The sequence below is a fragment of the Schistocerca serialis genome, chromosome 6, assembly GCF_023864345.2.
Source record: "Schistocerca serialis cubense isolate TAMUIC-IGC-003099 chromosome 6, iqSchSeri2.2, whole genome shotgun sequence".
In the NCBI taxonomy this organism is placed as follows: Eukaryota; Metazoa; Arthropoda; class Insecta; order Orthoptera; family Acrididae; genus Schistocerca; species Schistocerca serialis.
Window position 1 is genome coordinate 442,922,798 of NC_064643.1, and position 26,618 is coordinate 442,949,415.

General features: G+C 38.4%; 1 protein-coding gene across 1 annotated transcript in view; it reads left to right on the forward strand.

Annotated features, from left to right (window-relative positions):
- Positions 1-8,834: 8,834 nt before the first annotated feature.
- The window catches only part of LOC126483982 (protein slowmo), a 41,336-nt gene continuing 23,552 nt past the window's right edge, over positions 8,835-26,618 (forward strand). Inside the window, exons 1-3 of the mRNA XM_050107281.1 lie at positions 8,835-9,009; positions 9,087-9,252; positions 23,103-23,189. Coding sequence (XP_049963238.1) covers positions 8,978-9,009; positions 9,087-9,252; positions 23,103-23,189 — 285 coding nt within the window. The 5' untranslated portion in view covers positions 8,835-8,977. The remainder of the gene's footprint in view (positions 9,010-9,086; positions 9,253-23,102; positions 23,190-26,618) is intronic.

Below are 26,618 nucleotides of genomic sequence, written 5' to 3' on the forward strand. Positions count from 1 at the left end.
CAGACTGGGACACTCAGATGTTTAGGACGGGTGGTAGGGACAGAGCATCGAGTGACATTATACTGAGTGCACTATCCGAAAATTACCTCGAGCAATTAAACAGAGAACCGACTCGTGGAGATAACATCTTGGACCTACTGATAACAAACAGACCCGAACTTTTCGACTCTGTATGTACAGAACAGGGAATCAGTGATCATAAGGCCGTTGCAGCATCTCTGAATATGGAAGTTAGTAGGAATATAAAAAAAGGGAGGAAGGTTTCTCTGTTTAGCAAGAGTAATAGAAGGCAGATTTCAGACTACCTAACAGATCAAAACGAAAATTTCTGTTCCGACACTGACAATGTTGAGTGTTTATGGAAAAAGTTCAAGGCAATCGTAAAATGCGTTTTAGACAGGTACGTGCCGAGTAAAACTGTGAGGGACGGGAAAAACCCACCGTGTTACAACAACAAAGTTAGGAAACTACTGCGAAAGCAAGGAGAGCTTCACTCTAAGTTTAAACGCAGCCAAAACCTCTCAGACAAACAGAAGCTAAACGATGTCAAAGTTAGCGTAAGGAGGGCTATGCGTGAAGCGTTCAGTGAATTCTAAAGTAAAATTCTATGTACCGACTTGACAGAAAATCCTAGGAAGTTCTGGTCTTACGTTAAATCAGTAAGTGGCTCGAAACAGCATATCCAGACACTCCGGGATGATGATGGCATTGAAACAGAGGATGACACGCGTAAAGCTGAAATACTAAACACCTTTTTCCAAAGCTGTTTCACAGAGGAAGACCTCACTGCAGTTCCTTCTCTAAATCCTCGCACAAACGAAAAAATGGCTGACATCGAATTAAGTGTCCAAGGAATAGAAAAGCAACTGGAATCACTCAACAGAGGAAAGTCCACTGGACCTGATGGGATACCAATTCGATTCTACACAGAGTACGTGAAAGAACTTGCTCCCCATCTAACAGCCGTTTACCGCAAGTCTCTAGAGGAACGGAAGGTTCCAAATGATTGGAAAAGAGCACAGGTAGTCCCAGTCTTCAAGAAGGGTCGTCGAGCAGATGCGCAAAACTATAGACCTATATCTCTGACTTCGATCTGTTGTAGAATTTTAGAACATGTTTTTTGCTCGAGTATCATGTCGTTTTTGGAAACCCAGAATCTACTATGTAGGAATCAACATGGATTCCGGAAACAGCGATCGTGTGAGACCCAACTCGCTTTATTTGTTGATGAGACCCAGAAAATATTAGATACAGACTCCCAGATAGATGCTATTTTTCTTGACTTCCGGAAGGCGTTCGATACAGTTCCGCACTGTCGCCTGATAAACAAAGTAAGAGCCCACAGAATATCAGACCAGCTGTGTGGCTGGATTGAAGAGTTTTTAGCAAACAGAACACAGCATGTTGTTATCAATGGAGAGACGTCTACAGACGTTAAAGTAACCTGTGGCGTGCCACAGGGGAGTGTTATGGGACCATTGCTTTTCACAATATATGTAAATGACCTAGTAGATAGTGTCGGAAGTCCCATGCGGCTTTTTGCGGATGATGCTGTAGTATACAGAGAAGTTGCAGCATTAGAAAATTGTAGCGAAATACAGGAAGATCTGCAGCGGATAGGCACTTGGTGCAGGGAGTGGCAACTGACCCTTAACATAGACAAATGTAATGTATTGCGAATACATAGAAACACTGGTAGCAGTTACTTCTGTAAAATATCTGGGAGTATGCGTGCAGAACAATTTGAAGTGGAATGATCATATAAAATTAATTGTTGGTAAGGCGGGTACCAGGTTGAGATTCATTGGGAGAGTCCTTAGAAAATGCAGTCCATCAACAAAGGAGGTGGCTTACAAAACACTCGTTCGACCTATACTTGAGTATTGCTCATCAGTGTGGGATCCGTACCAGATCGGTTTGACGGAGGAGATAGAGAAGATCCAAAGAAGAGCGGCGCGTTTCGTCACAGTGTTATTTGGTAACCGTGATAGCGTTACGGAGATGTTTAACAAACTCAAGTGGCAGACTCTGCAAGAGAGGCGCTCTGCATCGCGGTGTAGCTTGCTCGCCAGGTTTCGAGAGGGTGCGTTTCTGGATGAGGTATCGAATATATTACTTCCCCCTACTTATACCTCCCGAGGAGATCACGAATGTAAAATTAGAGAGATTAGAGCGCGCACGGAGGCTTTCAGACAGTCGTTCTTCCCGCGAACCATATGCGACTAGAACAGGAAAGGGAGGTAATGACAGTGGCACATAAAGTGCCCTCCACCACACACCGTTGGGTGGCTTGCGTAGTCTAAATGTAGATGTAGATATATGTCAGCCCCACATAATGCCACCCCAATACAGCACGGAACCTCCACCTTGTTGCACTTGCTGACGATTGTCTGGTTGAAGGCATTTGCAACACTCGTTAGTGAAGGGAACATGATGGCAATCCCGAACAGTCCATTGGGTATGTTGTTTGGCCCATCTATACTGTGCTGCAGGGTGTTGTGGACGTCAGCAGTGAAGCTGTGCAGCTTTCAGCCTACTGTGCACAGTTTGAGTTATAGCATGACGTCCTGTGGCTGGACAAAAAGCATTATTCAATATGGTGGTGTTGCTGTCAGTTTTCCTCCGAGCCATAATCTGTACATAGCGTTCATCCACTGCAGTAGTAGCCCTTGGGTGGCCTGAGCGAGGCATGTCATCGAAGTTCCTGTCTCTCTGTATCTCCTCCATGTCTGAACAACATTGCTTTGGTTCACTCCGAGACACCTGGACACTTCACTTGTGGAGACTCCTTCCTGGCACCAAGAAACAATGCGGATCTGATCAAACTGTGGTGTTGACTGTGTAGGCATGGTTGAACTACAGACAACATAAGCTGTGTGCTTCCTTCCTGGTGGAATGACTGAAACTGATGGGCTGTCAGACCCCCTCCATCTAATAGGTGCTGCTCCTGCATGGTTGTTTACATCTTCGGACGGTTTTAGTGACATCACTCAATAGCCAAAGGGACTGTGTCTGTGATACAATATCCACAGTCAACGTCTACCTTCAGGAGTTCTAAGAACTGGGGTGATGCAAAACTTTTTTTTTATGTGTGTAGTTTGTCACATAAGCTGAAACAAATGAACATAGCAGTTTCACAACCACACAGTTTCTCTGTGCTCTGTCAAAACATATGTTTTTGAAGTTTTGTTCCATTTTGGAAGTTCTGACTCTTGAATTCCTTTGTTGTAACACACTTTATACCCATCAATTTTTTTGTTTTCATTTCTGTGAGATGTCTATGTGGTGTTTCACCTGTTCTCACTATTCCTCAAACTTACTTGTGACAGCAACATATTCTAACCACATGACTTATCTATAACCAGTGTATAGGATGACAACTACCAAGACCACAGAAAGTGAACAAACATTTCAAATAACCAGATGAACTGTTCATAATGTTGTGGAAAAAAAAAGTAAATGGCCATGAGGAAATTTTGAACATGGCTCGCCTGTTTGGCAGTTGTTTCCAACACCATGACCACTTGCCTGTGACATCATTGCTACTTGACGCTGTTCTTTATTGTACTTCTTGTTCTTGGGCTATTCACTGTCTATATTTTAATTTTTTTTCTTAGTTCAGTACACCTTCTTCCCATCTCCATATTTAATCTGTGTTCAGTTTTTGATGGGTTATTCACTAAGCCATCTTACCGCAAAATCTTGTTAGGGGGGGGGGGGGGGGGGGGGGAAAGAAGGCACAGTGGGAGTTTCCCTTGTAAGCAGTGGTTTGTGGTCATTTTATTTGACAACTTGCTGTTTCATTGACTTCTCAAGTACTTTGCAAGAAGGCTGAGAGGAGTGATGAGGGTCGGGAGTTTTCAACTACATCCCTATCACTGCTTTTAAATAATGATCTCATCTTATGAATTTTTAAGCTGGATTTTGGATTTTGCTAATTTTGGTACTCTATCTATTTTTTAAAATTTTTTGTCCTTGTAAGTTTCTTTTTCAGTGGTTTTTAGGAATCTCTGTCCACTAAAACTGATCAGTACTCAACTCCTTGCAGGCTGACTTGTAATGCGAAAGAAACAAACTATATACAATTTGAGAAGACAAATAAAAACGGAGATCTCCATCTGGTACTGGGCAGAAATGAGTTAGAAAGGGTACAATGTACAAAACTTGTAGGATGCACATTGACCAAGGCTTAAACTGGAAAACCACATAACTTATCTCTTCAAGAGACTCATTTCTGCAAGTTTTGCTCTGATAATTATTTCTAAAGGTTGCCCCTCAGATGGTGCTAGAATGACTTATTTTGATTACTTCCAGTGCCCTGTAGTTTTCTGGGGTGAAATTAAGTCAGGGAAATGAAATTTTTACGGTACAGGAAAGATCTATTTGAACCTTGTCATGCAACTTAGCTAGGGCCTACTACAAGCCCCTATTTAAATAGTTGTGTTTGCTTACTCTAGCCTCCTTGTACATGTACAACCTTGTGTTGATGACAAGAGCTAGACTTGGTGACCTGCAAACCTACTCCGATTATCACAGTTATAACATTCACAACTGTGAGTCCATTCATACAGAACAAGTTAGAACAACTCGTATTCAAAGACATCTGAGCCACTTTGATGTCATTCTTTATAAAGAGATTGGAGATGGTAACACTTTTTAGAACAGAGTTAAAATCATTTCTTATTGAGAAATGTTTCTACAGTTTGAATGAATATATTAAGTTATGGGATTATTAGGCCCTCTTTTTTTGGTGTGTTCTTTTGATTCTGAATCGTCAACAGTTTATGTTCCACAGGGACTGCAGCATAGAATAAATCAGCAAGTAGCATATTTATATGGAGTGTCCAGTCTCTCCGCTGTATTATATTAATTTTTATTTCCTCCATTTCACTACACATCTGTTTTGGCTAAATAGCCATTATTGAGTTACATATATATTGTCCAGATGGATTGATATATGTGTAACACAGTTGTCAACTGTATTTTAACTGTTTTTCTATACTTGCTGAATTAAGGCAGTAAGTAATTTGTTATGGCAGCAATTTGACAGTTCTGCAGCTACAGTGTCATATGTTTATGAAGTACCAGTACCGTTATACAGATGATATATCTGACCTATAGATAACAGTGCTTAAACTACAAAAAGATATGACTCTTAGCTGCATAACTGTCAAATAACTGTCATAACAAATTAATTACACCCTTAATTCAACTAACATATAATGACAGTTAAAATACAGTTGCCAGTGAGGTTATTTGTACATAGACAATATTCAATATTAAGTATTCAATATTGGCGATTTAGCCAAAACAGATCGGTAGTGAAGAGGAAGAAAGAAAAATTAATATCACATGGCAGTGAGTGTGGACACTCCTTACAAAAATCTTTTTAATCTGTTAACTGATGTGCTATCTATGCTGTGTTTGTCTTTGCAAAGAATGTTTCTGCTTTTGGTTGTTTGTTTCAAATGCAGTGAAGTACACCTCTGCTGAGAAAGGGTCTGATGTTACCCTAATTGTTATATATATTATACTTTTGAGCACTGCTACTTTGTTAATTATTTTACATGTATATATTATTTCTTTAATGTTTCTGACACATCTGATACTGTTGTGCGAAATAGTTTTTGGACCAATGAATACGTAAATAAGTTTCTGAAGGTACGTATTTTCGTTCCGTCATTACAACTACCGGTACAAGAAAATGTGTGTTTTTCTCACCAGACGTGTTTCTCTTTATTCAAGAATCAAGAATTTTGTTCACCATAGATCATCATGATATTTGCCTCATCATCATGGAGGTATAAGGAGGGGAGATGGCACTATGGCCGTCTGCTGTACGCATGGAGACCTCCATGCTCATCATACAGGATGTACTAGTACATACAGAATAATAAAATAAACAAGTGTCGGTACATTATAGAATACATTTCAAGCATGGCAGTGTATCAGATTACACCAGGATAGCTTCTAAAAGTTAATGCAATAAGCTATTCTATAATCTAATATAATATAATATACTATTGTATTGTTATTGAGGTAAAGCATCAACACTGGGCTGTAATGAAAAATATTTATGTATAACTTCATTTTCTTTTAAGATCGAAAAACAGCTCTTTAACAGTTTGTTGGTTTTTCGATCTTTAAGCCCGGTCCACACGCAACGATCTGTCTGCGCAGACATCGACGCAGATGTCTGTACATGCAAAAGATCGCTGCAAATGTGGTGTGTTCACACGACACAAACCCCAATCTACTACTCGCCCGCCATCTGTCGGTGTAGAAAAGAAACATCAGCGACTACGCTCCCCGTAAACGTCAAAAATTGAATTCAGTTATTTTGAAATATAGAAATGGACGAAGTTCTGTTGTGGTCTGTGTTCGCAAATTGTGTTGCAAGAAAGCATTCAGACCAACCGTAGGAAACAGAGAAAGCGGTCAAATTGGTGTAGACAGTGGCTGCTAAAGCGAAAGTAGTTTTCTCACGTAAATTTACTGCGAGAGTTGCAGAGCGAACCTAACGACTGGCGAAATTATTTGCGGATGGATGTCGAAACTTATAATTATCTCTTAAAGCTTGTAACCTCTCATATGAGAAAAAATACTTGTATGAGAAGTGCAATTTCTCCTCATGAACGGCTGGCGGTAACATTAAGATTCCTAGCAACAGGAAGGAGCTACAAGGATTTGGAATTTTCAACTGCAATATCGAAACAAGCGTTGAGTGAAATAATACCCAACACATGTGAAGCTATTTACGCTGTCTTGAAGGATGAGTTCTTTTTATAACAGTAGTTAATTTTCTATTATGTTTTCACACAAATATATTCTTTTGAATAAACTTTTGATAAACGTATGTGAAATATATTGTTTTACATTACCTCGAGTTCCGTTTCCTGGCACATTGACACTCCAATTTCATCTTCAACTGTACTCCTGCTTGGTCTTGGCGTTTCTTGATCACTAAGAAAGCCAAGCAGATCAAAATACCATAACGTTGTCTGGTATACTTGATCTACTCCTACACCAGATCTTCTAGATTTCTGAACTTTGGATAACCCTTTTCGGTAAACAGTTCGCAACCAATTTTTTTTATTACAGTTTCTCTGTTTGCGAGGCGTCAACTGCCCGCAATTTTTCAAGTATAGCATTGTATGCTGCTGTCTTTTTGCCTCGGTCACTATATTCTTTACTTTTAGTCTTCCACAAACATGGGTGGTTTCTGTATATTTCAATGAATTCACTTAAAAACTCTCGAGAACACTGACGAGTATCAGCCATTTTAAAGCCCTGTGCGCACAAATACAAACACTAGACTGAGCAAACAGCTGTTTCGCGCCAGATTTGCGGCGATCTCCTGTCCACACGCTCCAACTTGTCTGCGCAGATGTGGTTTGAACCCACAGATTTGAGAGGTTTCGCTCAAACCTCCAACTCCAACTTCCAGGTTTGCACACACCTCAGGTTGGTGCAAATCTTCTGTCCACACGCAACGATCTGTCTGCGCAGATGTGATGTGCGCAGACATTTGCGCAGACAGATCGTTGCGTGTGGACGGGCCTTAAGAACAAATCAAACTGTACATATCCTTGACTACATACCACTGATGACGTTTTGCCACAATGAAGCGAAACGTCCCTGGTGAAAAAAAAACGCATTTTCCTGTAGATGTAACGAGAGAATTAAAATATCTTCACGAACTATAAAGCACTTACGGACAATTTGGCCACACAAATAAAGAAAATAAATACGTATATATATCGTAAACAAAATATTGGACATAAAATGTTTTTACCTGTTCGTTTTACAACATGCAAGTAGAGGGTGAGTCAGGAGGAAAGGTACATCCTTTGGGGAATGATGGTATTAGTGATTCTGAACAAAAAACTTCATACAGATATGCCCTATTTCTGATGTTTTCTGAGACAGAACAATTTAATGCACTTTTGTAACTTTTTCTTGAATAACTGGAAAACCGCACCTTCCAGCGAAAACGTATCGCAGTACAAAATTAAACTACATCAAATGACGTAAAAAAAAGTTTTCTCTAGGACTAATATTTTGCTCGAAGAGAGCGTGATAATTTTGAAAATCTCACGCGACATGCAAGGGCTGCAGCTTAGGTAGTTTTTGTAGGCCAATTTGAGATAGTTCCACTACTTGTAGTAGACCTCAAGTCTCGACTTATGACTCGCATTCGGGAGGACGACGGTTCAATCCCGCGTCCGGCTATCCCGATTTAGGTTTTCGGTGATTTCCCTAAATCGCTCCAGGCAAATGCCGGGATGGTTCCTTTGAAAGGGCACGGCCGACTTCCTTCCCCATCCTCCCCTACTCCGATGAGACCGATGACCTCGCTGTCTGGTCTCCTTCCCCAAAACCAACCAACCAACCATCTCGACTTATCTGTTCTATTGTGGTACGATGTAAGCAATGACAATGTTTGAATTACACTGGAAATAAATAATAATGTACATTAAATATATTCTATCTCGGAAACCATTCGGTATAAGACATACGCCTTTTTGTACAGAATCACTATCACCCCTCAAAGCACGTCCCTTTCCTCCTGACTCATCCTGTCTATGTTATTTAAATTTTTTATAATAAATTGGATACATATCTGCATCTGATAACGTCCTTCCTAATTTGTTTGACTTTATTGTTAGGGCTCTTACACACAATGTTCACTACGATATTTTGCGAAGCGCTTCCTTAATGTTCGTTGTGGTAGGTTCTTGTAGCGGTAGTAGTAATCGATATTGTTCAAAAATTATCTTTGAAAATGAGAAAGTCCTGTATTACGAGATCTTTGATGCAATCATTGACGAAAGTGGAGAGTGGGAGAACAGGGCGAAGGTTACGTTTGGCAGTAGACGTCGATCAGTCTGACCGGATGTTTGTGTGTGTGCAGTGAAGGTGAGAAGGTTAAGTTAATAATTGCGAGTGTAACATCAGAAATCAACAGTCGTCAGCTATGAAGATCTGGACATCGGAACACACATTCAAGTAAGTTAAAATGTTGGTGTGGAGTGGAAACAGGTGGTAAGAGTTATGTGTACTGAGTCTTGTATTTTTAATTCCAGTCATCCGTGGGAAACTGTAGCCCAGGCAGCATGGAGGAAATATCCAAATCCAATGAACCCAGCCGTTATTGGTACAGATGTGATTGAAAGAAAAGTGGTTGATGGGATACTGCACACACATCGGCTGGTTAGCTCCAAGTGGGGGTTTCCTAAGTGGGCTCAATCGGTAAGCAATGTTCTTAAGCAGACTTTCCGTGCCTATCTGTTGCCTTTGAATAGCAGCTCGGTTACTGAATAGCGTTCGTAACTTATTACAAATGTCATTCAAAGTTACACAAACATAGTATATTTGATAGCAAACGCTGACTCTTTGGTTATACGGAGTTGCAATAAAGTGAAATTCTGGGAGAAATACTGTATATGCAGCCCAAAACATGCTGTTTGTAAACAGTAATAGCTACCATATGGTGATATGTAGAAACTAACATCCCCATAATCTTGCAGTGATTTGTGGCTCGGTGTAATTGATTCACATGATCGGTTTTTTGAAATGCTGATTTTTAAAATAAAGTCGTAATATGTGTTAAACATGGTGCTGCATGTGTTAAGATTCTCACAGAAAAACAGCATGTAAATTATACTTTTGGTGTGATGCATCTGCAATCATAATTGGATCGTAGTTGTCATTAGATTAGATATGTATTTCATAAAAAGAATTAAATGGGAGAAGTTGTCCACTGGGAAGTACTCTCTCCCATCCATTTCATGGCAGGCTGTAGATTATAGCTGTAGATGTAGCATTATGTACAGCATTGAACAGCAAGAAGTAAATTTATTGCTTGTGATGGACTTCATTGATAACTGGTGCAGAATGTGAGTTGAGTCTCGAGAGAGTGAGCCATCAAAATTATCAAAAGCTTAAGTGATTGTTCAAAGTTGTAACCCAAGACATTTTATAAGAAATAGTTAGGACTCTGTGTTTCAGTTGAGAATTACTGAGGCTTTATTTCCCAAGGTCAGTCATGATCATAAATGAGCAAAGAGTGTACTTTTATTTTTTAATAGTTTAAATTATGACTATTCTCTTTGGTAAAAATTCGTGCTATGGCTCATGTATTGTCGTTTTTGAGGTGGTTGCTTTTTCGCTGCTATATAGGTTCGACATGGAAATAAACATGATTTTCATCTGTATTATAATATTCATCTAATACTGCAAACAGGAGCTAACCTATTGTTTTGTACTACACATGAAGGCTTCTTCCTGATTCATTCACTGATGGAAAAATTCAAGAAAGATTTGTTTCTAATAAACTAATTGTTAGTGTAACTTCATATTCAGTTGCTGTGGAAGCAGCATGTAATGAGCTACAACTATTCAGAAATGTTATGTGTAAATAATGATACTGCAGGATGTTTAGTCTTGAGATTACTAGCTCAGCTTTTTCCTCATTTGTGCAACACTTCCACCTGTCAAATACAATTGGCATTTAATGATGTTGCCTTTTGTATATTCTAGATATCCCAGCTTTAGGAATAGTATAGACTGTAAACAGAAATGTATTCTTTCAAATACTTGGATTAAAATTCCTTCATGATGGACGATGAGTGGGAAAGTTCTTTGGCAAGTGCTGCATGCTGGTTGTGTTGGTTGTTTTGTTATTGTACATGCAGTGCCTTGTGTTGTGTGTCTGGCTACATGCTGGCAAGACTGCCCTTTGCCACTGCATTCTGTCAGTCACAAAGTAATTTTAATCAGACTGTAAGCATACTGCTGCTTATCCATAGCTGCTCCATTTCATATTTTGAAGAAATTGTATGGTACTTTACATTTTTCAGTGTTCAGTACAAGTTATCAGTATGTAGATGTGATTCAAGATTTATGAAAGTCTGAATGTTAGCCCAATTTTGGGTGGATATGTCATTCCACGTTTCTAAGATTGACTAACTTGAATTCAAATGATTCATTCATGCTCTAGCATAACTGTCATAATGCTTCTCTGGCGAGTACATAAAATACAAGCATACTGTGGTTGATTGTAAAAGAAAATTTAGGTAGGTTGGTGGCCCAGTAGTTCTCCATTCTAACAAGTAATTTATTTCTAATGGCTTAGGTGTTAAATATTTATTACAATGTCTTCATTATTATCCCATGAAACCATGTGGTTTTATTGTAAGTATTATCACTACTTTTGGGGAAAGTCATTGTGCTTCATCAGTACATTAAAGATGTTGAAAATTTAAAGTGTAAATGTATTTCTATATTGCAACAAAATTGACAGAAGTGTGTGAAACACCATCAGGTGTGGATAACAATTTGTCATTATTGTAAATATCCCATACTAATTGAAAAATTGAAAACTATCTGGAATTGCAGGCATGAATTTGTTGTTGAAAGATTTGGTCGTGGGTAAGCCAGTTGTAGAGCTACTGCTAATTGCTTGTTGTATAAGTAGAAAAATCTCTTGCCATTTGACAGGGTTTGTTATTAGTATGCTTTTGCTCTGCCAGTATAGTTGTAACATGTTGACACTGAAAGCTGGATATAATGTGTGTTGTGAATAAGTGATTTTTAGCTTTGTACTAGCTTTGCCATATGATTATTTTATCTGAACAAGTAGGCCTAGTAGTGTGGCTACACACTTCAAAAAATCAATTAACTAGTTGCCTCATAGACTTGACTTGAAATGGTTAACAAAACTTGAATTCAAGCGCTCTCTCTCTCTCTCTCTCTCTCTCTCTCTCTCTCTCTCTCTCTCTCTCTCTCTGTGTGTGTGTGTGTGTGTGTGTGTGTGTGTGTGTGTGTTTTTGTACGTTTGGAATTTTGGACAAAACAAGTTGTATGCATCGTAATAGCGTAGTATGTAGTTCTTCCTGCTTTTCCACTGGTGGTTCAGTAACAAAGGTTCTGCAGATTGGCATCTCATTTATATAGTCATGAAATAACCGAGTAGTCCCTGTGGCATTTCTCATAGTTTATATGTGATGTATGTACATAATTTGCACCAAAATATGTACTGAGAGATTGGTCTGTTATGCATCATAGTTTCTCTGAATTTCCCATGTCATTTATTTTAATGAAGAAGGTTCAAATACGGACACCACTGGGCAAAACTAGAGATTAATCTCTTGCAATCTTTACTTAATATTCACATTTGTTTTCTTTGCCAGATCACTCCCAAATGTCATCCTTCGCTTAACCTAGATCTTGGTCTGTTGCTGATCAGTGTGTTACCACAATCAAGATTTCAAGGGAGGGGAAGCACTGTCCCAGTCTTGCCATACAGAAAGCTTTTGATAATTTAAAATTGGCCAGGCATTGTATGATTATTAGTGTTTACAGCATTACATTGTAATTGTTTGCATTTACAGTACCATTAAGTGAAAACTCCATGTAATCAGTCTTCAAGGTTTTTAACAAGTTGTCATTAGTTCCTGTATACCACCAGCCAACAAATCTTCAAGTAACAAATAGCTCTGGCATTTTATGAAATCTGCATTGTGTTGCATGCAATTTGTATGTAATTACTTGGTATTACCATAACAAACTCTTCCTGGCCAGTATAATTTTATCCATTTCTTCTGTGATACTTGATCAAATCTTCTAATGCTCTGTGAAACTCTTAATACTGGAGCCCATATGCCTTCCATGTCAAAACCTATATCTTGTATTAAATCACCAGACAAGTTTTAGCACTCAAACTTTCAGCACTCTTTCCTATGTTTTATAGCAGAATGTTGAGTTATTTTTAATTTCATTGAAGGTCGTTTTGACTTTTCTATATGCTAAATCAGTGCTTCAGAGGAATGTTTGTTTTGATTCCTGTGCATTTTTCTGCAGCCTTTTCTGTGTTTTTCTTTATTTCATTCCTAAGTGACAAATTGCTGTATTACTTTCTTTTCCTGGACCTTTTTGTAATTCATTGCAGGTAATTTCTTTTGTTACCTAAGATTTCTTTGCATTTATCCTTCTCGAACCTATATTTTTCCAGCTTCTGTGATTGTTTTTTGTAGATGGTCATTCCTCGACTGAATTGCCTATTGTGGTACTCATTATTGCAATATTGTAAGCTCTACAGACTTTAAACACCCCCCCCCCCCCCCCCCACACACACACACACTTAAGTTCTGTTTGGGGATATGACTTATCTAGATCTGCCAGGAGTGCAGGGACTCAAATTGAACCAATTGACTCATTTGTGTCTTATGCAGCCTGGGCTCTGTAATGTCTAGGAAGAAGATATAATGATGAAAACTAATATTTTTCTACCTTGTAGGCAAATACTGACCCAATTGTGTAACGTTTCAGTTTTCATATTATTTAAAACTTTCGTAATCCTTAGTGTCACCAATCTTCGTACCAGCTAAGCATCCTTGCTTGTTTTGCAGTTAGCAATAAAGAAGAGGCAGGAATGAATTCGTTCATGGGTAAAATTGGATAACAACACTTCTTTGCTGTGGTGTAAAGTATTGTTGTACTTGCCATAACAATGTTAGGCTTTTGCTGACCAATGCCATAATCTGCGCCCGTAAATCAACATTATACCTGTGGTATTATTGAACGTTAGCATTCGTTGAGAATGCTGACGAATCAGTACACACTTTTCACCAGGAATGGTGCTGGCTTTATAATTTATGATTCCTGAATTTTCGAAATTCAAAACGTATTAACGGATAAATGACAAATACAGTCGCCGAAGACACGTTCGCACGGCTGTATTGCATTGTGTGGTCGACATGAACTCGGTAAATGCTCAAGCGGGTGCGCTAATAGAGTTCTTACACAGCTTACACTGGTCCAAAGTCCATGCACTGGTCACGTGCAGCTATTCCGTAACAGACGTACAGCGTGAGACTCCCGTGGGTCTTACGCAACATTGGCTCCGAAAAGCATCAGCTGTTTGGCTTTCTTCCAAGGCTTAATGAAGGAATGCTTACAGCACGTGTTGGACGTTGTCAAACTGCTGAAGACTTTACCCTTTCACCTTACGGTATTTTTTGCGTATGTGCTGTTTAAAATAAACTTCGATCCTCTTTTGGCAAGTTGGAATATTTTTCCTGTCTAAGTGCAAAGACACAAGGGGTGTAGGTCATTGCCCTCAGAGGACAGAAAACAAAAACTGCTCAGCCGATAGAGGTTAACACAGTTCAAATGCGCTATGTACTGAAGTAGATTATTCTAAGGCCTCCCCTTTATCGCGTCCACATTTTTTACACAATCGTAATGTGACCTTCGTATCCACAATGAACTTTGAGTGTGAAGAGACATACGTTTATCGGATGGCGAAATTGAACATGCCTCTGCCTCAACCACATGAGCTGCTCAAACGAAGAGGGTGGGCTGACTCTAAGGCTTGTTCGTTGAAACCTTGTGCTTAAACCAGCCTCTAAGTCGTGAGTTCTTTTGTTAGCCGTTATGCTGGGAAAAAGTTAAATCAGATTGATGATCACTAGGGAAAAGATTGAAAGAATACCCGGCAGGTGTGTGCTTTACCTGGGTGTAGTAAGTTGTGTAGATGAGTTATTGAATAATCGCATACATGAGCACCCGCAGAATATTTCAAGGAAAGTGTCTAAAATTGCTATTGTTGATAGGAATTGACCAGATTCGAGAAGTTTGATGCCAAAAGAACTAAATTTGAGGTGATAAAAAAAACTCAAAACATCCCAGTGGACTGGTTATCCATTCAATATATGAATGAAAACGCCTGTAATGTTGCAGGGGTGGGAGGTGGGGAGATGGTGCAGATCTGTCTATCGACCCCTCCAGTGAAGCGGGTGGCAAATTTCGGTCCGTTTACAGTTTATTAGGGAAATGAAAATTATAGTACGAAGACATACATACAAAATTTCAAGAATCTGTGTTAAGTAATCTGGATGTGCTTTCTATTTATCACTCTCACAGACACTTAAGCAGTCGTTTCATAAAGGGAAATAAAAATATCACAAATTCTTTTCTTGTGGTGATTAAATATGCAACACCCATTTGACTCGAATTTGTTCTGAATTCCTGGCGACAGAATTTTTGAGACTGTGTTACTGATAGCTGTTGATGGAGCTTCCCAAAATCGAGTGACTGATTACACTACTAAAACTTGACATCACCAGTTCTGCAAGCCAGTCGGAGGAAAAAATCAGAATGATTTCAACGATAGCAAGTGAGCAGCAACACTAAACATGAACTTCAATGTCCAAATGGAGAAACATGAGATAAAGGAAAGAACAATTTTAAGGAAAGTCATAGGACCAAAACTCAGATAAGACTGTCTACATAAAAAATGAAACTCTACAAGAAAATCGAAAAACTTTCAGATGCAATTTCTCAGAATGAACTCTTAACAGATTAACCAAACAATCCTTTGACTTTTTCCGCAACCGCAAAACAAAACCCAACGGGTTGAAAAATACTAGATATCAGAAAATTACCAATTCATCGAACAGCAAAACTAATTACCAAAGATCAAAATATAAGGTTCCAAGACAAATTTGCACAAAAACCCAAATACATGATCTCGGAGGAAGAGAGGAAAAGATTAGGAAGAATGAAGAAATTATGTCCAACGTGCCCCAAAGAGGGTGACACGAAGAAGATACCACGTTAATCGACCGAAATATAAGTAAAATTATCAGCTCTGAATGAGTAGCGGTTATTTCAATTTCTGGACCTATTCATGTATAACATTAATTTAGAAATTCATAAATTACTTCCCGAGTTGTTGAATTTTATATTCTCTACACACTCCAGCTGCTTGTGCATGAAGTATCTGGGAATAGATTATGCATCCTTTCAATAGTCAGTCAATCAAAATCACGACTCAAGATGGAGCGAGACCTTTCTGTTTAAAGACTTTTAATTGAAGCTACTAAGCTATACTATTTATAGCCCTGCCTCATTACTTTTTCGTAATAGGTAGAGCCTAAATGGCAATCTTCTTCATTGGTGCTAGTTAGATACTAGAATATGCCGTGTCAAAGATGTCACGTTTTTGAAAAAGATCTCAATCTTTTTGTTTATGAGCTTCAGATGACTTTCAGTGTATTTTATGTGCAGTGGGCGGCTCACAATGCTTGCGAACGACGAAGCGGGCAGCGGGAAGTAGTCGTCCCCCCTTCCCGCTCTCCTCCGTCCGAAGCTGCCCAGTGAATGTTACTGACAGTCTGAAAAATATTACCTTACCGTTAGACATAATTCACTTACGGCCTGTCTGTATTTTTATTTACAGCTCCAGTGCCGAAAGGGAAAGTTCTTGTGAAACGTGGGTGCAGACATAACATTCACGTTAAAGCAAGAAACTATCTAGAAAGCCCTGGTATTGGTGGCTGTGTTATAGCTGAATAAAACATGCCGTAACCTCAAAACACATTTCAGTAGTTGCAGAGTACCAGTACTATACTAGTACAGCAGTTACTGGTACCATGTACATAGAGAATTTGGTCGCCTTTATTTGGCAAGTGTCACTGCACTCAAGACGTGAGACGATTTGTCATAACGTACTTCGGGGCAGTTACAATATTGTCAGGTAGTTGTATTCGTGAAAATGTTTTTAGAACAGCGCGTACTGTTCTTTCTAGATCGCGTAACTCGACTGTCATGACCTTCATTTTTGGCACGGAACTATGTCTTGTAGCCTTGGTATGCGGGTTCTCAGCTTCAGGGTCGAAACCGTGCATTTTCTCAACAGGTAACTACCCGCACAGATAGCGGCACTTTGAAGAACAGTTAATTTACACATACGTAAATTAGAGAAGAAAAATTTTTAAATGTTGTTTGACAAATTGCAGTTTGATACCGTTTATTTCAAGGGAGTAATAACCGAATAAATAAATGATCATCCGTTAACAAATTGATGACAAAGACAGTGGCCTTGTGACTGCTACATGCTCTCTACAGTGGTCTCGGTTGAATCGTAATGCTCCGCCTGACTTGAGCTCAGTCATCACTAACTCTTGCGATCGGTGACACGAGAACGCATTCAGCTAAGGAGAATGGAATAAATTAACTACCTGATGGAATGATGAATGGGTGTGTCATTGCGAAGCTGATTTCAATTATATGGATTTTCCGGTAATGAAGGTACATAGATATAAGTCGTAGAAGGCAGGGCTTTGTATAATATAGCTTGGTAGCGTTACCTAAAAGTCGTTAAAAATTGTATTAGTGCGTTTTCCATAAGATCAATAAACACAACAGATACACATAAGAGCGCTGTCAATAATTCGGGGTTTTAACGCTTTATAATAATTACTACATTAAACTTAGTTATAAATGTCAAATGAAAGAGCAACTCAGTTTTACCAAGAACCTTATAAATGTTCAGTGTGAGCACCACTTGTCATACGGCACAAAAGTCTATAGCAGAGTTCTTCCCAAATGTTAAGTGTGTCTTCAGTGATTGTAGCAACAGCTGCTTCAATCCAGTTTCTTAATTCAGGGAGGTCTGCTGGTAGCGGAGGCTGTATTGACTCAATCACCACCCAGCCCAAACCACCTAAGGAGGGAGCCTTGAAATTCGAAGGTGTGGATCTTTTGTGGTAGACCTCGTTTAGGGAGGGATTTATCGAAATTCCAAACCTAAGGGTGTGAAATAGGGATGAAGTTTTATGAAAAATGTCGGTGTTAATGGAATTTTGAAGCCACACCTACGAAAATTGGTATTTGGTTTCTCAGTCAGAAATAAGTGTTTGAGAGTTCCAGGGAAATTAACCCTATTGGGGGGGGGGGGGGGGGGGTGCTGAAATAGTGGGTGGGTGAAAGCTCTTTAAAAAAAATTTGGGAACTACTAAAGTATTTTTAAAGCTACATCTATTAACAATGGTATTTAACTTCTCGGTTGCAAATAAAAAAATACTTGTTTCAGACTTTTTGGAAATTCGACCGCTATGGGGAGAAACGGGGGGGGGGGGGGGGGTGAAAGTGTCTAATGGAAATAGTTCATTCTGCAAGCATTTTTGGAGCTGAATCTGCAAAAATTTCATATTTGGCTTCTTTGTTAGAAATAAAACGTGCGCATTTCTTTGTTGTTGGAAAATCAACCCATAAGGGGTGAAGTATGGTCAGACTGATTCACTGACTCATCATTGCCCATACAAAACGACTAAGGATAGGAACTTGAAGTTTGGAGAGAGTGTGGATCTTATACTATAGACATAGTTTATGAAGGGATTGCCCGAAATTACACTCCTGGAAGGGGAGGGTAAATATGGGATGAAAGGCTTTCTGAAAGTATGTCGCTACTAAGGGAACTTTGAAGCTAGAACTACGAAAACTGGTATTTGTTTTCTCAGTCAGAAAGTAAAAAGTTTAGCATTTTTTAAAATTCAACCTCTATAGGGGTAAAATAGTGGGTGAAAGATTTTTGAAAATAATTACTGAATAACTATTTAGCCTGTAATCTTACGTGGCCCAGATAGGTGACCTTGTTATTGTCACATACACACAGAATCGCGGAAGGTAGAAGTAGCGGTAAGTGAAGGATCGAACCTCGAACCCTGGGACTCAATTTGTCACTGAATCACGAAGTAACAATTACCAGAAAGCTCAAAAGGCACTGCCTCTTTCGAATGAGCGATAGGTGGCATCTACTTGGCCTGTGGTTGTTAGGCTAATGACTTAATTCTTACTGCAGTCTGACGTATAAATTTGCCGTCAACACCATTTGCCTGTAAACGACGATCTGCGTATATACGCTGTCCCGTAGCGCTAGAGTTCTTGACGCGTGTGTTGCCACGTTACCCGTACATTGGCAGATGCAAGTGGCAGTGGCTGCATTGCACTTCGGCCCCGGCGGAGTGGGACGTAACCGGGGGCGCTCGGCCGTTCATTTCATTGTCACACCGAAGGTGACGCCATACTTGAGCCATGGGCGGCGGCTGGTAGCTTTCCGCGCGGTAGGCCAGCTGCTCTCGTCCACGGTTCGCTAGTCGACGCTGACCTTCGGTCAGAATGTCTTGCGCGAAAACGGTACTGGGGGGGGGGGGGGGGCGGGCAGTTTCGCCATGGAAACAGAGGATCAGTTCATTGCACAACTCGCCGTTGAACTGTTTTCCGCCAGCTCCTTCACCTCAAGACCTGTGATATGGCGAAAGGAAGTACAGCACGTTGATTGTATGTGATCAAAAAATAACCCAGAAATGAAACTTCCTGGCAGATTAAAACTGTGTGCCCGACCGAGACTCGAACTCTGGACGTTTGCCTTTGCGGGCAAGTGCTCTACCACTTGCCCGCGAAAGGCAAAGGGCCCGAGTTCGAGTCTCGGTCGGGCACACAGTTTTAATCTGCCAGGAAGTTTCACATCAGTGCACACTCCGCTGCAGAGTGAAAATCTCATTATGGAAACCCAGAAAGGATTTAAAGTTGGTGCTGCCTCAAACTGTGCTCTGTGGATTCCAGGATTAATGAAATAGGCACACATAGCAGACATTTGGAGAAAACGTATTTCTCAGAATTAATACTGAAAGTTTAGTCCTCTCATTATACTGGAGTTTCTACTTAAATTGTGTTATTTAGAATACCTACGTACTTAAGTGCACATGGATATGTGTCGAAGTAAAATCATTACTTGCCATGTCAGTGGGCCTACATCATATTTTAAATCATTACAGCCTTATTTCACTAACAGTGCCATGTTGCAGTGACAATTTATGAGTGGAAGGAACATAATATGATCATCCATATTTATGTAATCATTGAGTATATAAAGTTTTGTGGACACTACTGTTGTAAGCTGGAAATTGTCCTGTAACACTTAACTGCTACAGCAGATATTGAAGCAAAAGTGTAATTTACTTAAGAATGAATTTCTATTATTTACGGCAGTGACCAAAGAACCTCCTGGTCCTTACACTGCCAGTTGTCAGTGATCTTCACATCTGCTGCAGATCATGGAAAAACCAAATAGGACAGTCTAGATCATAAAATAACAAAATATCCCTAATGAAAAATGACTTTCATACACATGGAAAACATGAGATTAAAATATCACAAGGCATGCCCATTTTAAAACATGACTTAATATAAGAGCCCATAGTGGCATCATAAAAAAATACACAGGAAATTAGCTTAGGATTGTCGCACACATTTGAAACATAGTGTAAACTAAGCCATAGTGCAGTTAGAGCCATTCTGTGAACAGCACTAATCTTCATGAAAAGCTAAGGTACAGTAGTACAAAATATTTTTCTCTTGTAAGCTTATTAGATGTCACTACTGTAAGCCTACTCGTGTTCATCAATTACATGGTTGTACAAAATGCAATAAAATGAAAAATACAGTGGGTAAAATCCACAGTGGGGCATGTAAGGTAACATACACTAAAATGAGCTTACAGCACTAAAAATAACATAAGAATGACAAATTTACTAGGGAAACCAAATAGGTGAAACAAAAGACAGAAATAAGTAATCAGCACCCTCTGTTGGAGTAGCCACCAGACTGCAGCATAGGTGAGAAGTGGATGGAGGAGCTTAACTACTAGAAGGCTTTTTGTATCCCATGGCACACCATACCAAGAAAAGGGCAATACAACATTGTAATAGCATATAAGATTATATAGTCAATGAAATAAATTGCATAAAGAGAGAAGGGACAATAAAAAATGAGTAATACAACCAATGTATGAAAATGAAGCAGATATGCAGTGTGCTTCATATTAGTTAATGACAAGGCAAGAAATACATATGTGAGGTGGCCAGTGATTAACATATTATTGCCAAACAAAGCAGAGTAGGTGTGGGTACAAAATTGCTTTGTCCATTGAGCACTCTTGCTTGCTCCTGTTTTTTTGCTATACAGATTTCAAGTTCTTCTAACAAATAGAGAACATGGCCCTTTCCTATCCTATGGAGAATACACATTCTGTTCTCAGTGCTCCCTATAGTATAGCAGGTTTCTGCTAATGCAATTCCAAGGCAATTTTATTACTTGGCTGTAAATGCTCCTTAAGCCATACATCAAGAGTGGCAGATTTGGCTGATAGAATACTTGTTACAATCAATTACCAATACCCCAGAGCAATAAAATTTGTTATGTGCATTTCTCAACTTCATTATAATAGAAGTTGTTGGATTATTAACTTGAAAATAATGTCTGACCTTAGATGTTCTGTAACATTTTTCGATTTGCTGGGAATTTTCCTGTGAAATTTCTTCAGAATGTTTTCATTCTTCGGAATGTTTTCATTCTTCGTTTAGTGCTGTTTTTCTGTAGGAGTGTGCATTCACCTGCTATTTATTTTCTATAATCTATAGTACAGGTATGTAAAATATCATGGTAGATGGTGTGAGCTTGCATCAGTGATACCAGTTCATGTAGGTTTTTTAAAAATCGAAAATTTGCTGTCAACTTTCTTAATAGTAAGATCTAAACAGTCCCTTCTGCATATGAAAAATGCAAGAAAGCTAGCTTTGCTGTTGATGAACTAATTGTTAGTGTAACTTCATATTTAGTTGAGTCGCTCATTTCCAAAACGTCCTTCATCCAGTTTTTGTGGAAATTGAGTTATTGTTACTACAGCATTCATCAAATTTTTTACATCATATTAAACTATGGTTTTTGTTCAAAACATCCCTTAAAACATTACAATTTTATAATAAAACCCTGGAATATCCCTTTTTTGTTTCATTGGACATCCGTTATCCAATCCAACATGGCCGACTCATCTACTGCTACATTTTCTGACAAAATGACCTATATCCTTTGCCTATTTCTAAGCGGTGTCATTTTTTTCAAAAGTGACTTACACACAGTGCCATTCCAAGGCCATATTTTTTTTGTTCTAACAATTTCAATAGTGTCATTTATCATGACCTTACTGTAAAGGTTTCTGACATACAGGGACCTTTGTGTCTGTGTATTTGGTATATGTATGTCCTTGATTGCAAGCTCAAAACTGCTTTTAATCCTCTAGAACGTAACATACTGATAAATTCTTATCTGTTGTATGCATATAAGTGTTAGTAAGGCTGTGCTTACTACTGAGCTTCCTATAGTTGTTGCAGTTGCATTAATAAACTTTTTTTTAGAAGAGATGGCACTGGTTGTTGGCACTTCATAATATGTTGAAGCCTTACTTGGAATGTGTTGACATGATTGTTACTTACATTGTCTTTGGATTGTCTGGAGTTATGCTTGAACATAGTTTAAATGAGGAATTGTGCAGCAGTTAAATGTGATACTGATGTGTAACCTTAGCACTTGAAAAAAGGTGTAAATCTTTTTTTTACACATTTTTAAATAGTCCACATTGGACAAATTTATTAGTGCCCATGGAACTGTTCCAACCCAGGTCACTTAAACAGATCCAAATAACATTTTTGTTAAACTACCAGCTTCAGTTTCCTAGTTAAATTTACCATGTTGAGGTTGAAGTGTCAAGCAATTTGAAAGTGGGTGTGTCCTGTTTTTGACATCAGCAAATTTAAGTATACAACATAATTAGCTTCTTTTTGTCTAAAATCTGTGAGATTGTCTGACGCCATGTTTGTATCGGTAAGTGTTCGTAATAAGTGCCTTATCTCTATGTTCACGAGTTGTTTAAAATTATAAAGAAAACTACTTCTGCCCTTGGTGATCTATCAGACTTTCTTGGTATGATTGAATAATGATATGCTTCTGGATGTTCTACAAAGCTGTTTTTTCCATGTGCAAAACAAACAGCTTGGCAGAACTGAAAGCATACCATTATTGGTGCCCTTACATCATCGCATAAAGTGTGTTCCACTTTAAAATGTAAAGATGCTGTTAAGGAAATCAGAGTGCAAGTCATTGTTTTAAACAAGTCTGAGCACAGCTCTAGTGATTAGTGCCTCAACTGGCCAGAACTAATGCTTCTATTCTCGATTTTTGAGTGTTTAAGTGCATATGTTGTGATGGGTGTTAACACAACAAAATTCTGCAGGAAAGCAAAACACTTCCATATTTTTCAAGATGGAAGATTTGAGAACTTCTCTCATTCTCATATCTGCACCACAAATTGCTGTCACTTCATTGTTTCAATTTATTATGCACTGCCATATCACCATTCTCTGGATGAACTCAATAAAGAACTTTCTGTATGTTACCAAAGTTTGTTTTTATTACAGATATTTGGGAATCCAAATGTGTGTTACGCCAGTGAATATTCTCAAGTTAATCCAAGTGCAAGACATATGACACTGAAATCAAGAAATGTAAGTATATTTGCATTCAGTTTTTAAGAGGGAAACAGTCAAATATTTTTCAATATGTTTAAGCAACAATGTTGTTTGAGTGGTTGTGTGTTTAAGAGCAGTAGAAGGATGTACACAGAAGTGCTTATCCACTGCTACTTCACAACAGAAAGAAAGAGTGATGTAGCTAGAAAATAGGAACTGCTAATTTGTCAAGCAAAACATCTCTTGTAAGACCTATGGACAACTATTTAGAGTATATTTCATATGTTGGTTGGATGAAAAATTATACAAATTGCCAACACACTTAAACTCTACACAGTAACTTTAAAGCAACAACTTTTTCCTCTTCACTTACAGAAAGTGTTCGTCTCTAGTCTGAACAATTACTCATTGTGATGTTGTAGAGGTTTCAAAATTAGTCTGTGAAGTTTAATGCAAACTTAGTTTAAAAATACTAATGCATTAAATTCCTCTCTAGTGTCAATAAATGTGGCCCAAGAGTATCCGTAACTATCTATATGCTCATTAGGTAAAAGTGTGTTAGTTATATGATTAAAAGAGACAAGCTGTATGTGCTCTTTCTAACCATTGATCTTCTGTAAAGGATCATTTGGGTCAACACAGATATTGTGTGTCAACATGGATATTGGATTTTTGTATATATGTGAAATACTAATAATTGGAATATACTTGCTTTGTATCTTCGGTGAATATATGTTTTGTACATTACACTTCACATTTATATATACAAAACAAAACATTATGGCCTTACTGTGACAAAAATTTGTGTGTTATAGATAATAAAAGATTACAGAAAATATGTACATAAAGTGAAGCTCTGAAGTCTTGTTGGTGGGCAGTTTTCTGTATGTAGCTGATATATATGGCACTGGTTGAATACAAAATGTGAACAGGGTATTCATTATTTCTGGCTATCAGCCTTCACTGCATTTTGATTTACTGCTTTTGGCTCTCTCTATTCCCTTCAGAAAGATGTTGTCTAACATGCACATTTATCATGAAATTAAGTGATGCCATTCAACGCAATGTATTGGAAACATTTGTAACACTCTGTGTGTTGTCCCAGTATATGGTGTTGGAAAATGTGTATTGGATTTTTTTTTTATCTGCCTTTTGAATGTCATAACACCTGTTGCCCTTTACTGTCAGGGTGCTGATTAGTTGCAACTGTTTTCTCCTGTAGCTTACAGAATTTGCCACTAGATGGTGTTGGTGTGCAGATTAATGCTCACTGCTTCAGTCTTTGTATAGGTTGATGGCTGTTGAGATATGAGTGTCGTATCGTGAAATATTGGTGATAGATTATTCTGCTACTGCTTTGTTTGTTGGCATGCTTTGCGATACTCTTGTTTACATTCTGTATTTGCATTCTGTGTTCTAGTTTTTGTACAGTACTGTTACTTAATGTTCTTTGTATTATTTCAAATTAATGTTTACAGTTTATTTTTTTCACATCCCTATTTCTTTTTGTCAAGAAGACATCCTATACTGGCCCAAAGTAGGTCACTTAATGGCAATAAAATTTGTGAACTTTTGGAATGTGCTAGTGATCCAGTGTTTTAACAAAAGAAGCAGTGTTTCAGAAAGTGGTAGTGATGCTCTTTGTGATATTGTTAATGAAAGTGAAGACAAAGTGGAAGATACGCAGTAATTGCATCTAAAACTATACAGCCATTACCACATTCATTTCATGAGCTGCTTGAACCAAAGTATATAATGCCAGTAGGATCTTCAGTGATTATTTCAATTTATTTTTCAATGCAACATTCTGCAGCTTACTCTAACTGAAACTAATGGCTAAGCTAGGCAGTTTACGGACATAACTAAATATGCTGCTACTTTTTCCAGCCCTTATAAAAATCGAAGAATGAGTCAATAAGAGCTAAGAAGTTTTTATAGCTTGTGTATTAAATATGGGACTCAAACAGAAGGCTTACAGTGCTCCCATAATGGAGTGCAAAATAATCTTCGGCATTTCCGTGGTTTGGTAAAATGCTTTCTGCTGGCCATTTTAAGCATATAATGAAGTTCTTTCATCTTGTTGGTTGTGAGAAGTCTAGCAACTCGCCATCCTAATTGACCTGTGTATCAGATACCAGTCATTCATTGATCATGCCAATAATATATTTATTCATCATTACACACATCAAGAACAGCTTATGGTTGATGAAATTCTATTGGGTACTAAATATCATACTGCCGTATTAAGAGTATTTGCCAAACACCACCACTGATGAAAAATTAAATGAAGGATAATTTGTGACTCCCTAACTTACTATTGTCTTTGGTTTGGTACTTAGAGGTGCCAAAAGTGAAGAAGATAAGAATGAGATTGCAAGATGTGGCTTAGGTTACTGTGTTGTTCAGAAGTTATGTTGAGGCAATTATTTGAAAAAGGGTTATTGTAACTGTGTGGACAACTTCTTTTTCAGCACCACTTGTAGAAATCCTTTACAATAGATACATACATTACTAGCACTGTAAGAAAAACAGAAAATATTGATCAGACCAATTTAAAAAGAAATACGGAAAATCTGGGAAAACATGTCAGTTCTGATACTGGCATGTGCATACCGAGAGGAAAAAATCACAGTGGACCCTGTTCTTTCTGTTAAGTAAAGTTAGTGCTGGTGACATTGAATTCAGAAATGAAATTTGGTAAAAAGCAAGAAACACCAATACAGCCAGTACATCATGTATAGAATACACACATCTGACATTGTGGTTTTTTTAAGAGGTGGAGCCCCTCCATGCCCACACCGGCATGATGGCCAACTCAAACGGTCTACTGCCATCTCTGCATAAGGGTTAGTTATCACTAAAGTGAGGTGTCGCAGGATGTGGGTACTGCGATGTTTGTGTACTTCTGGTTAAGGTTAAACATTAATACGCGCTCATCTGGAGATAGATTGGGTTGAAAGTCCAATGAAGGGTGGTGGTTTGAATGGCAGAGGAAAAAAAGTGCCAACGCAAGAGCCAAGGGAAAAAACATCTGTGATGCAAGTCTGTATACCTATTAGGATGAGAGGAGAATCTGTGTTAGTGAAGAAATTAGCATTCATCATAATGCCAAGAATGGTGCTGACCTCTTACACATTATATAAAGGAAGGAAAATTGTTGCCACATATCTATGTGCTGTAATGGCAATTGAAGCCCTGTCAGCTGAATGGTTACAGAAGAAATTGAAAATTATGGTCTGAATACTTCCCCAGTTGTGAGGACTTCAGAGAAGAAAGTAAAGATGCTGTGTGTGTACTAGTGAAAGAAGAAAAAGCTAACGAACTGTATGCACTAGATGTAACATAGGGTTGCATGGTAAATGTTTTTGTAAACACTAATTTTAAGTGACACGGTATACATTGGAATACTGTAATGTTCTCTTCAAATAAATACTCATCATCTTTATAAATTAAATAAATTTCATT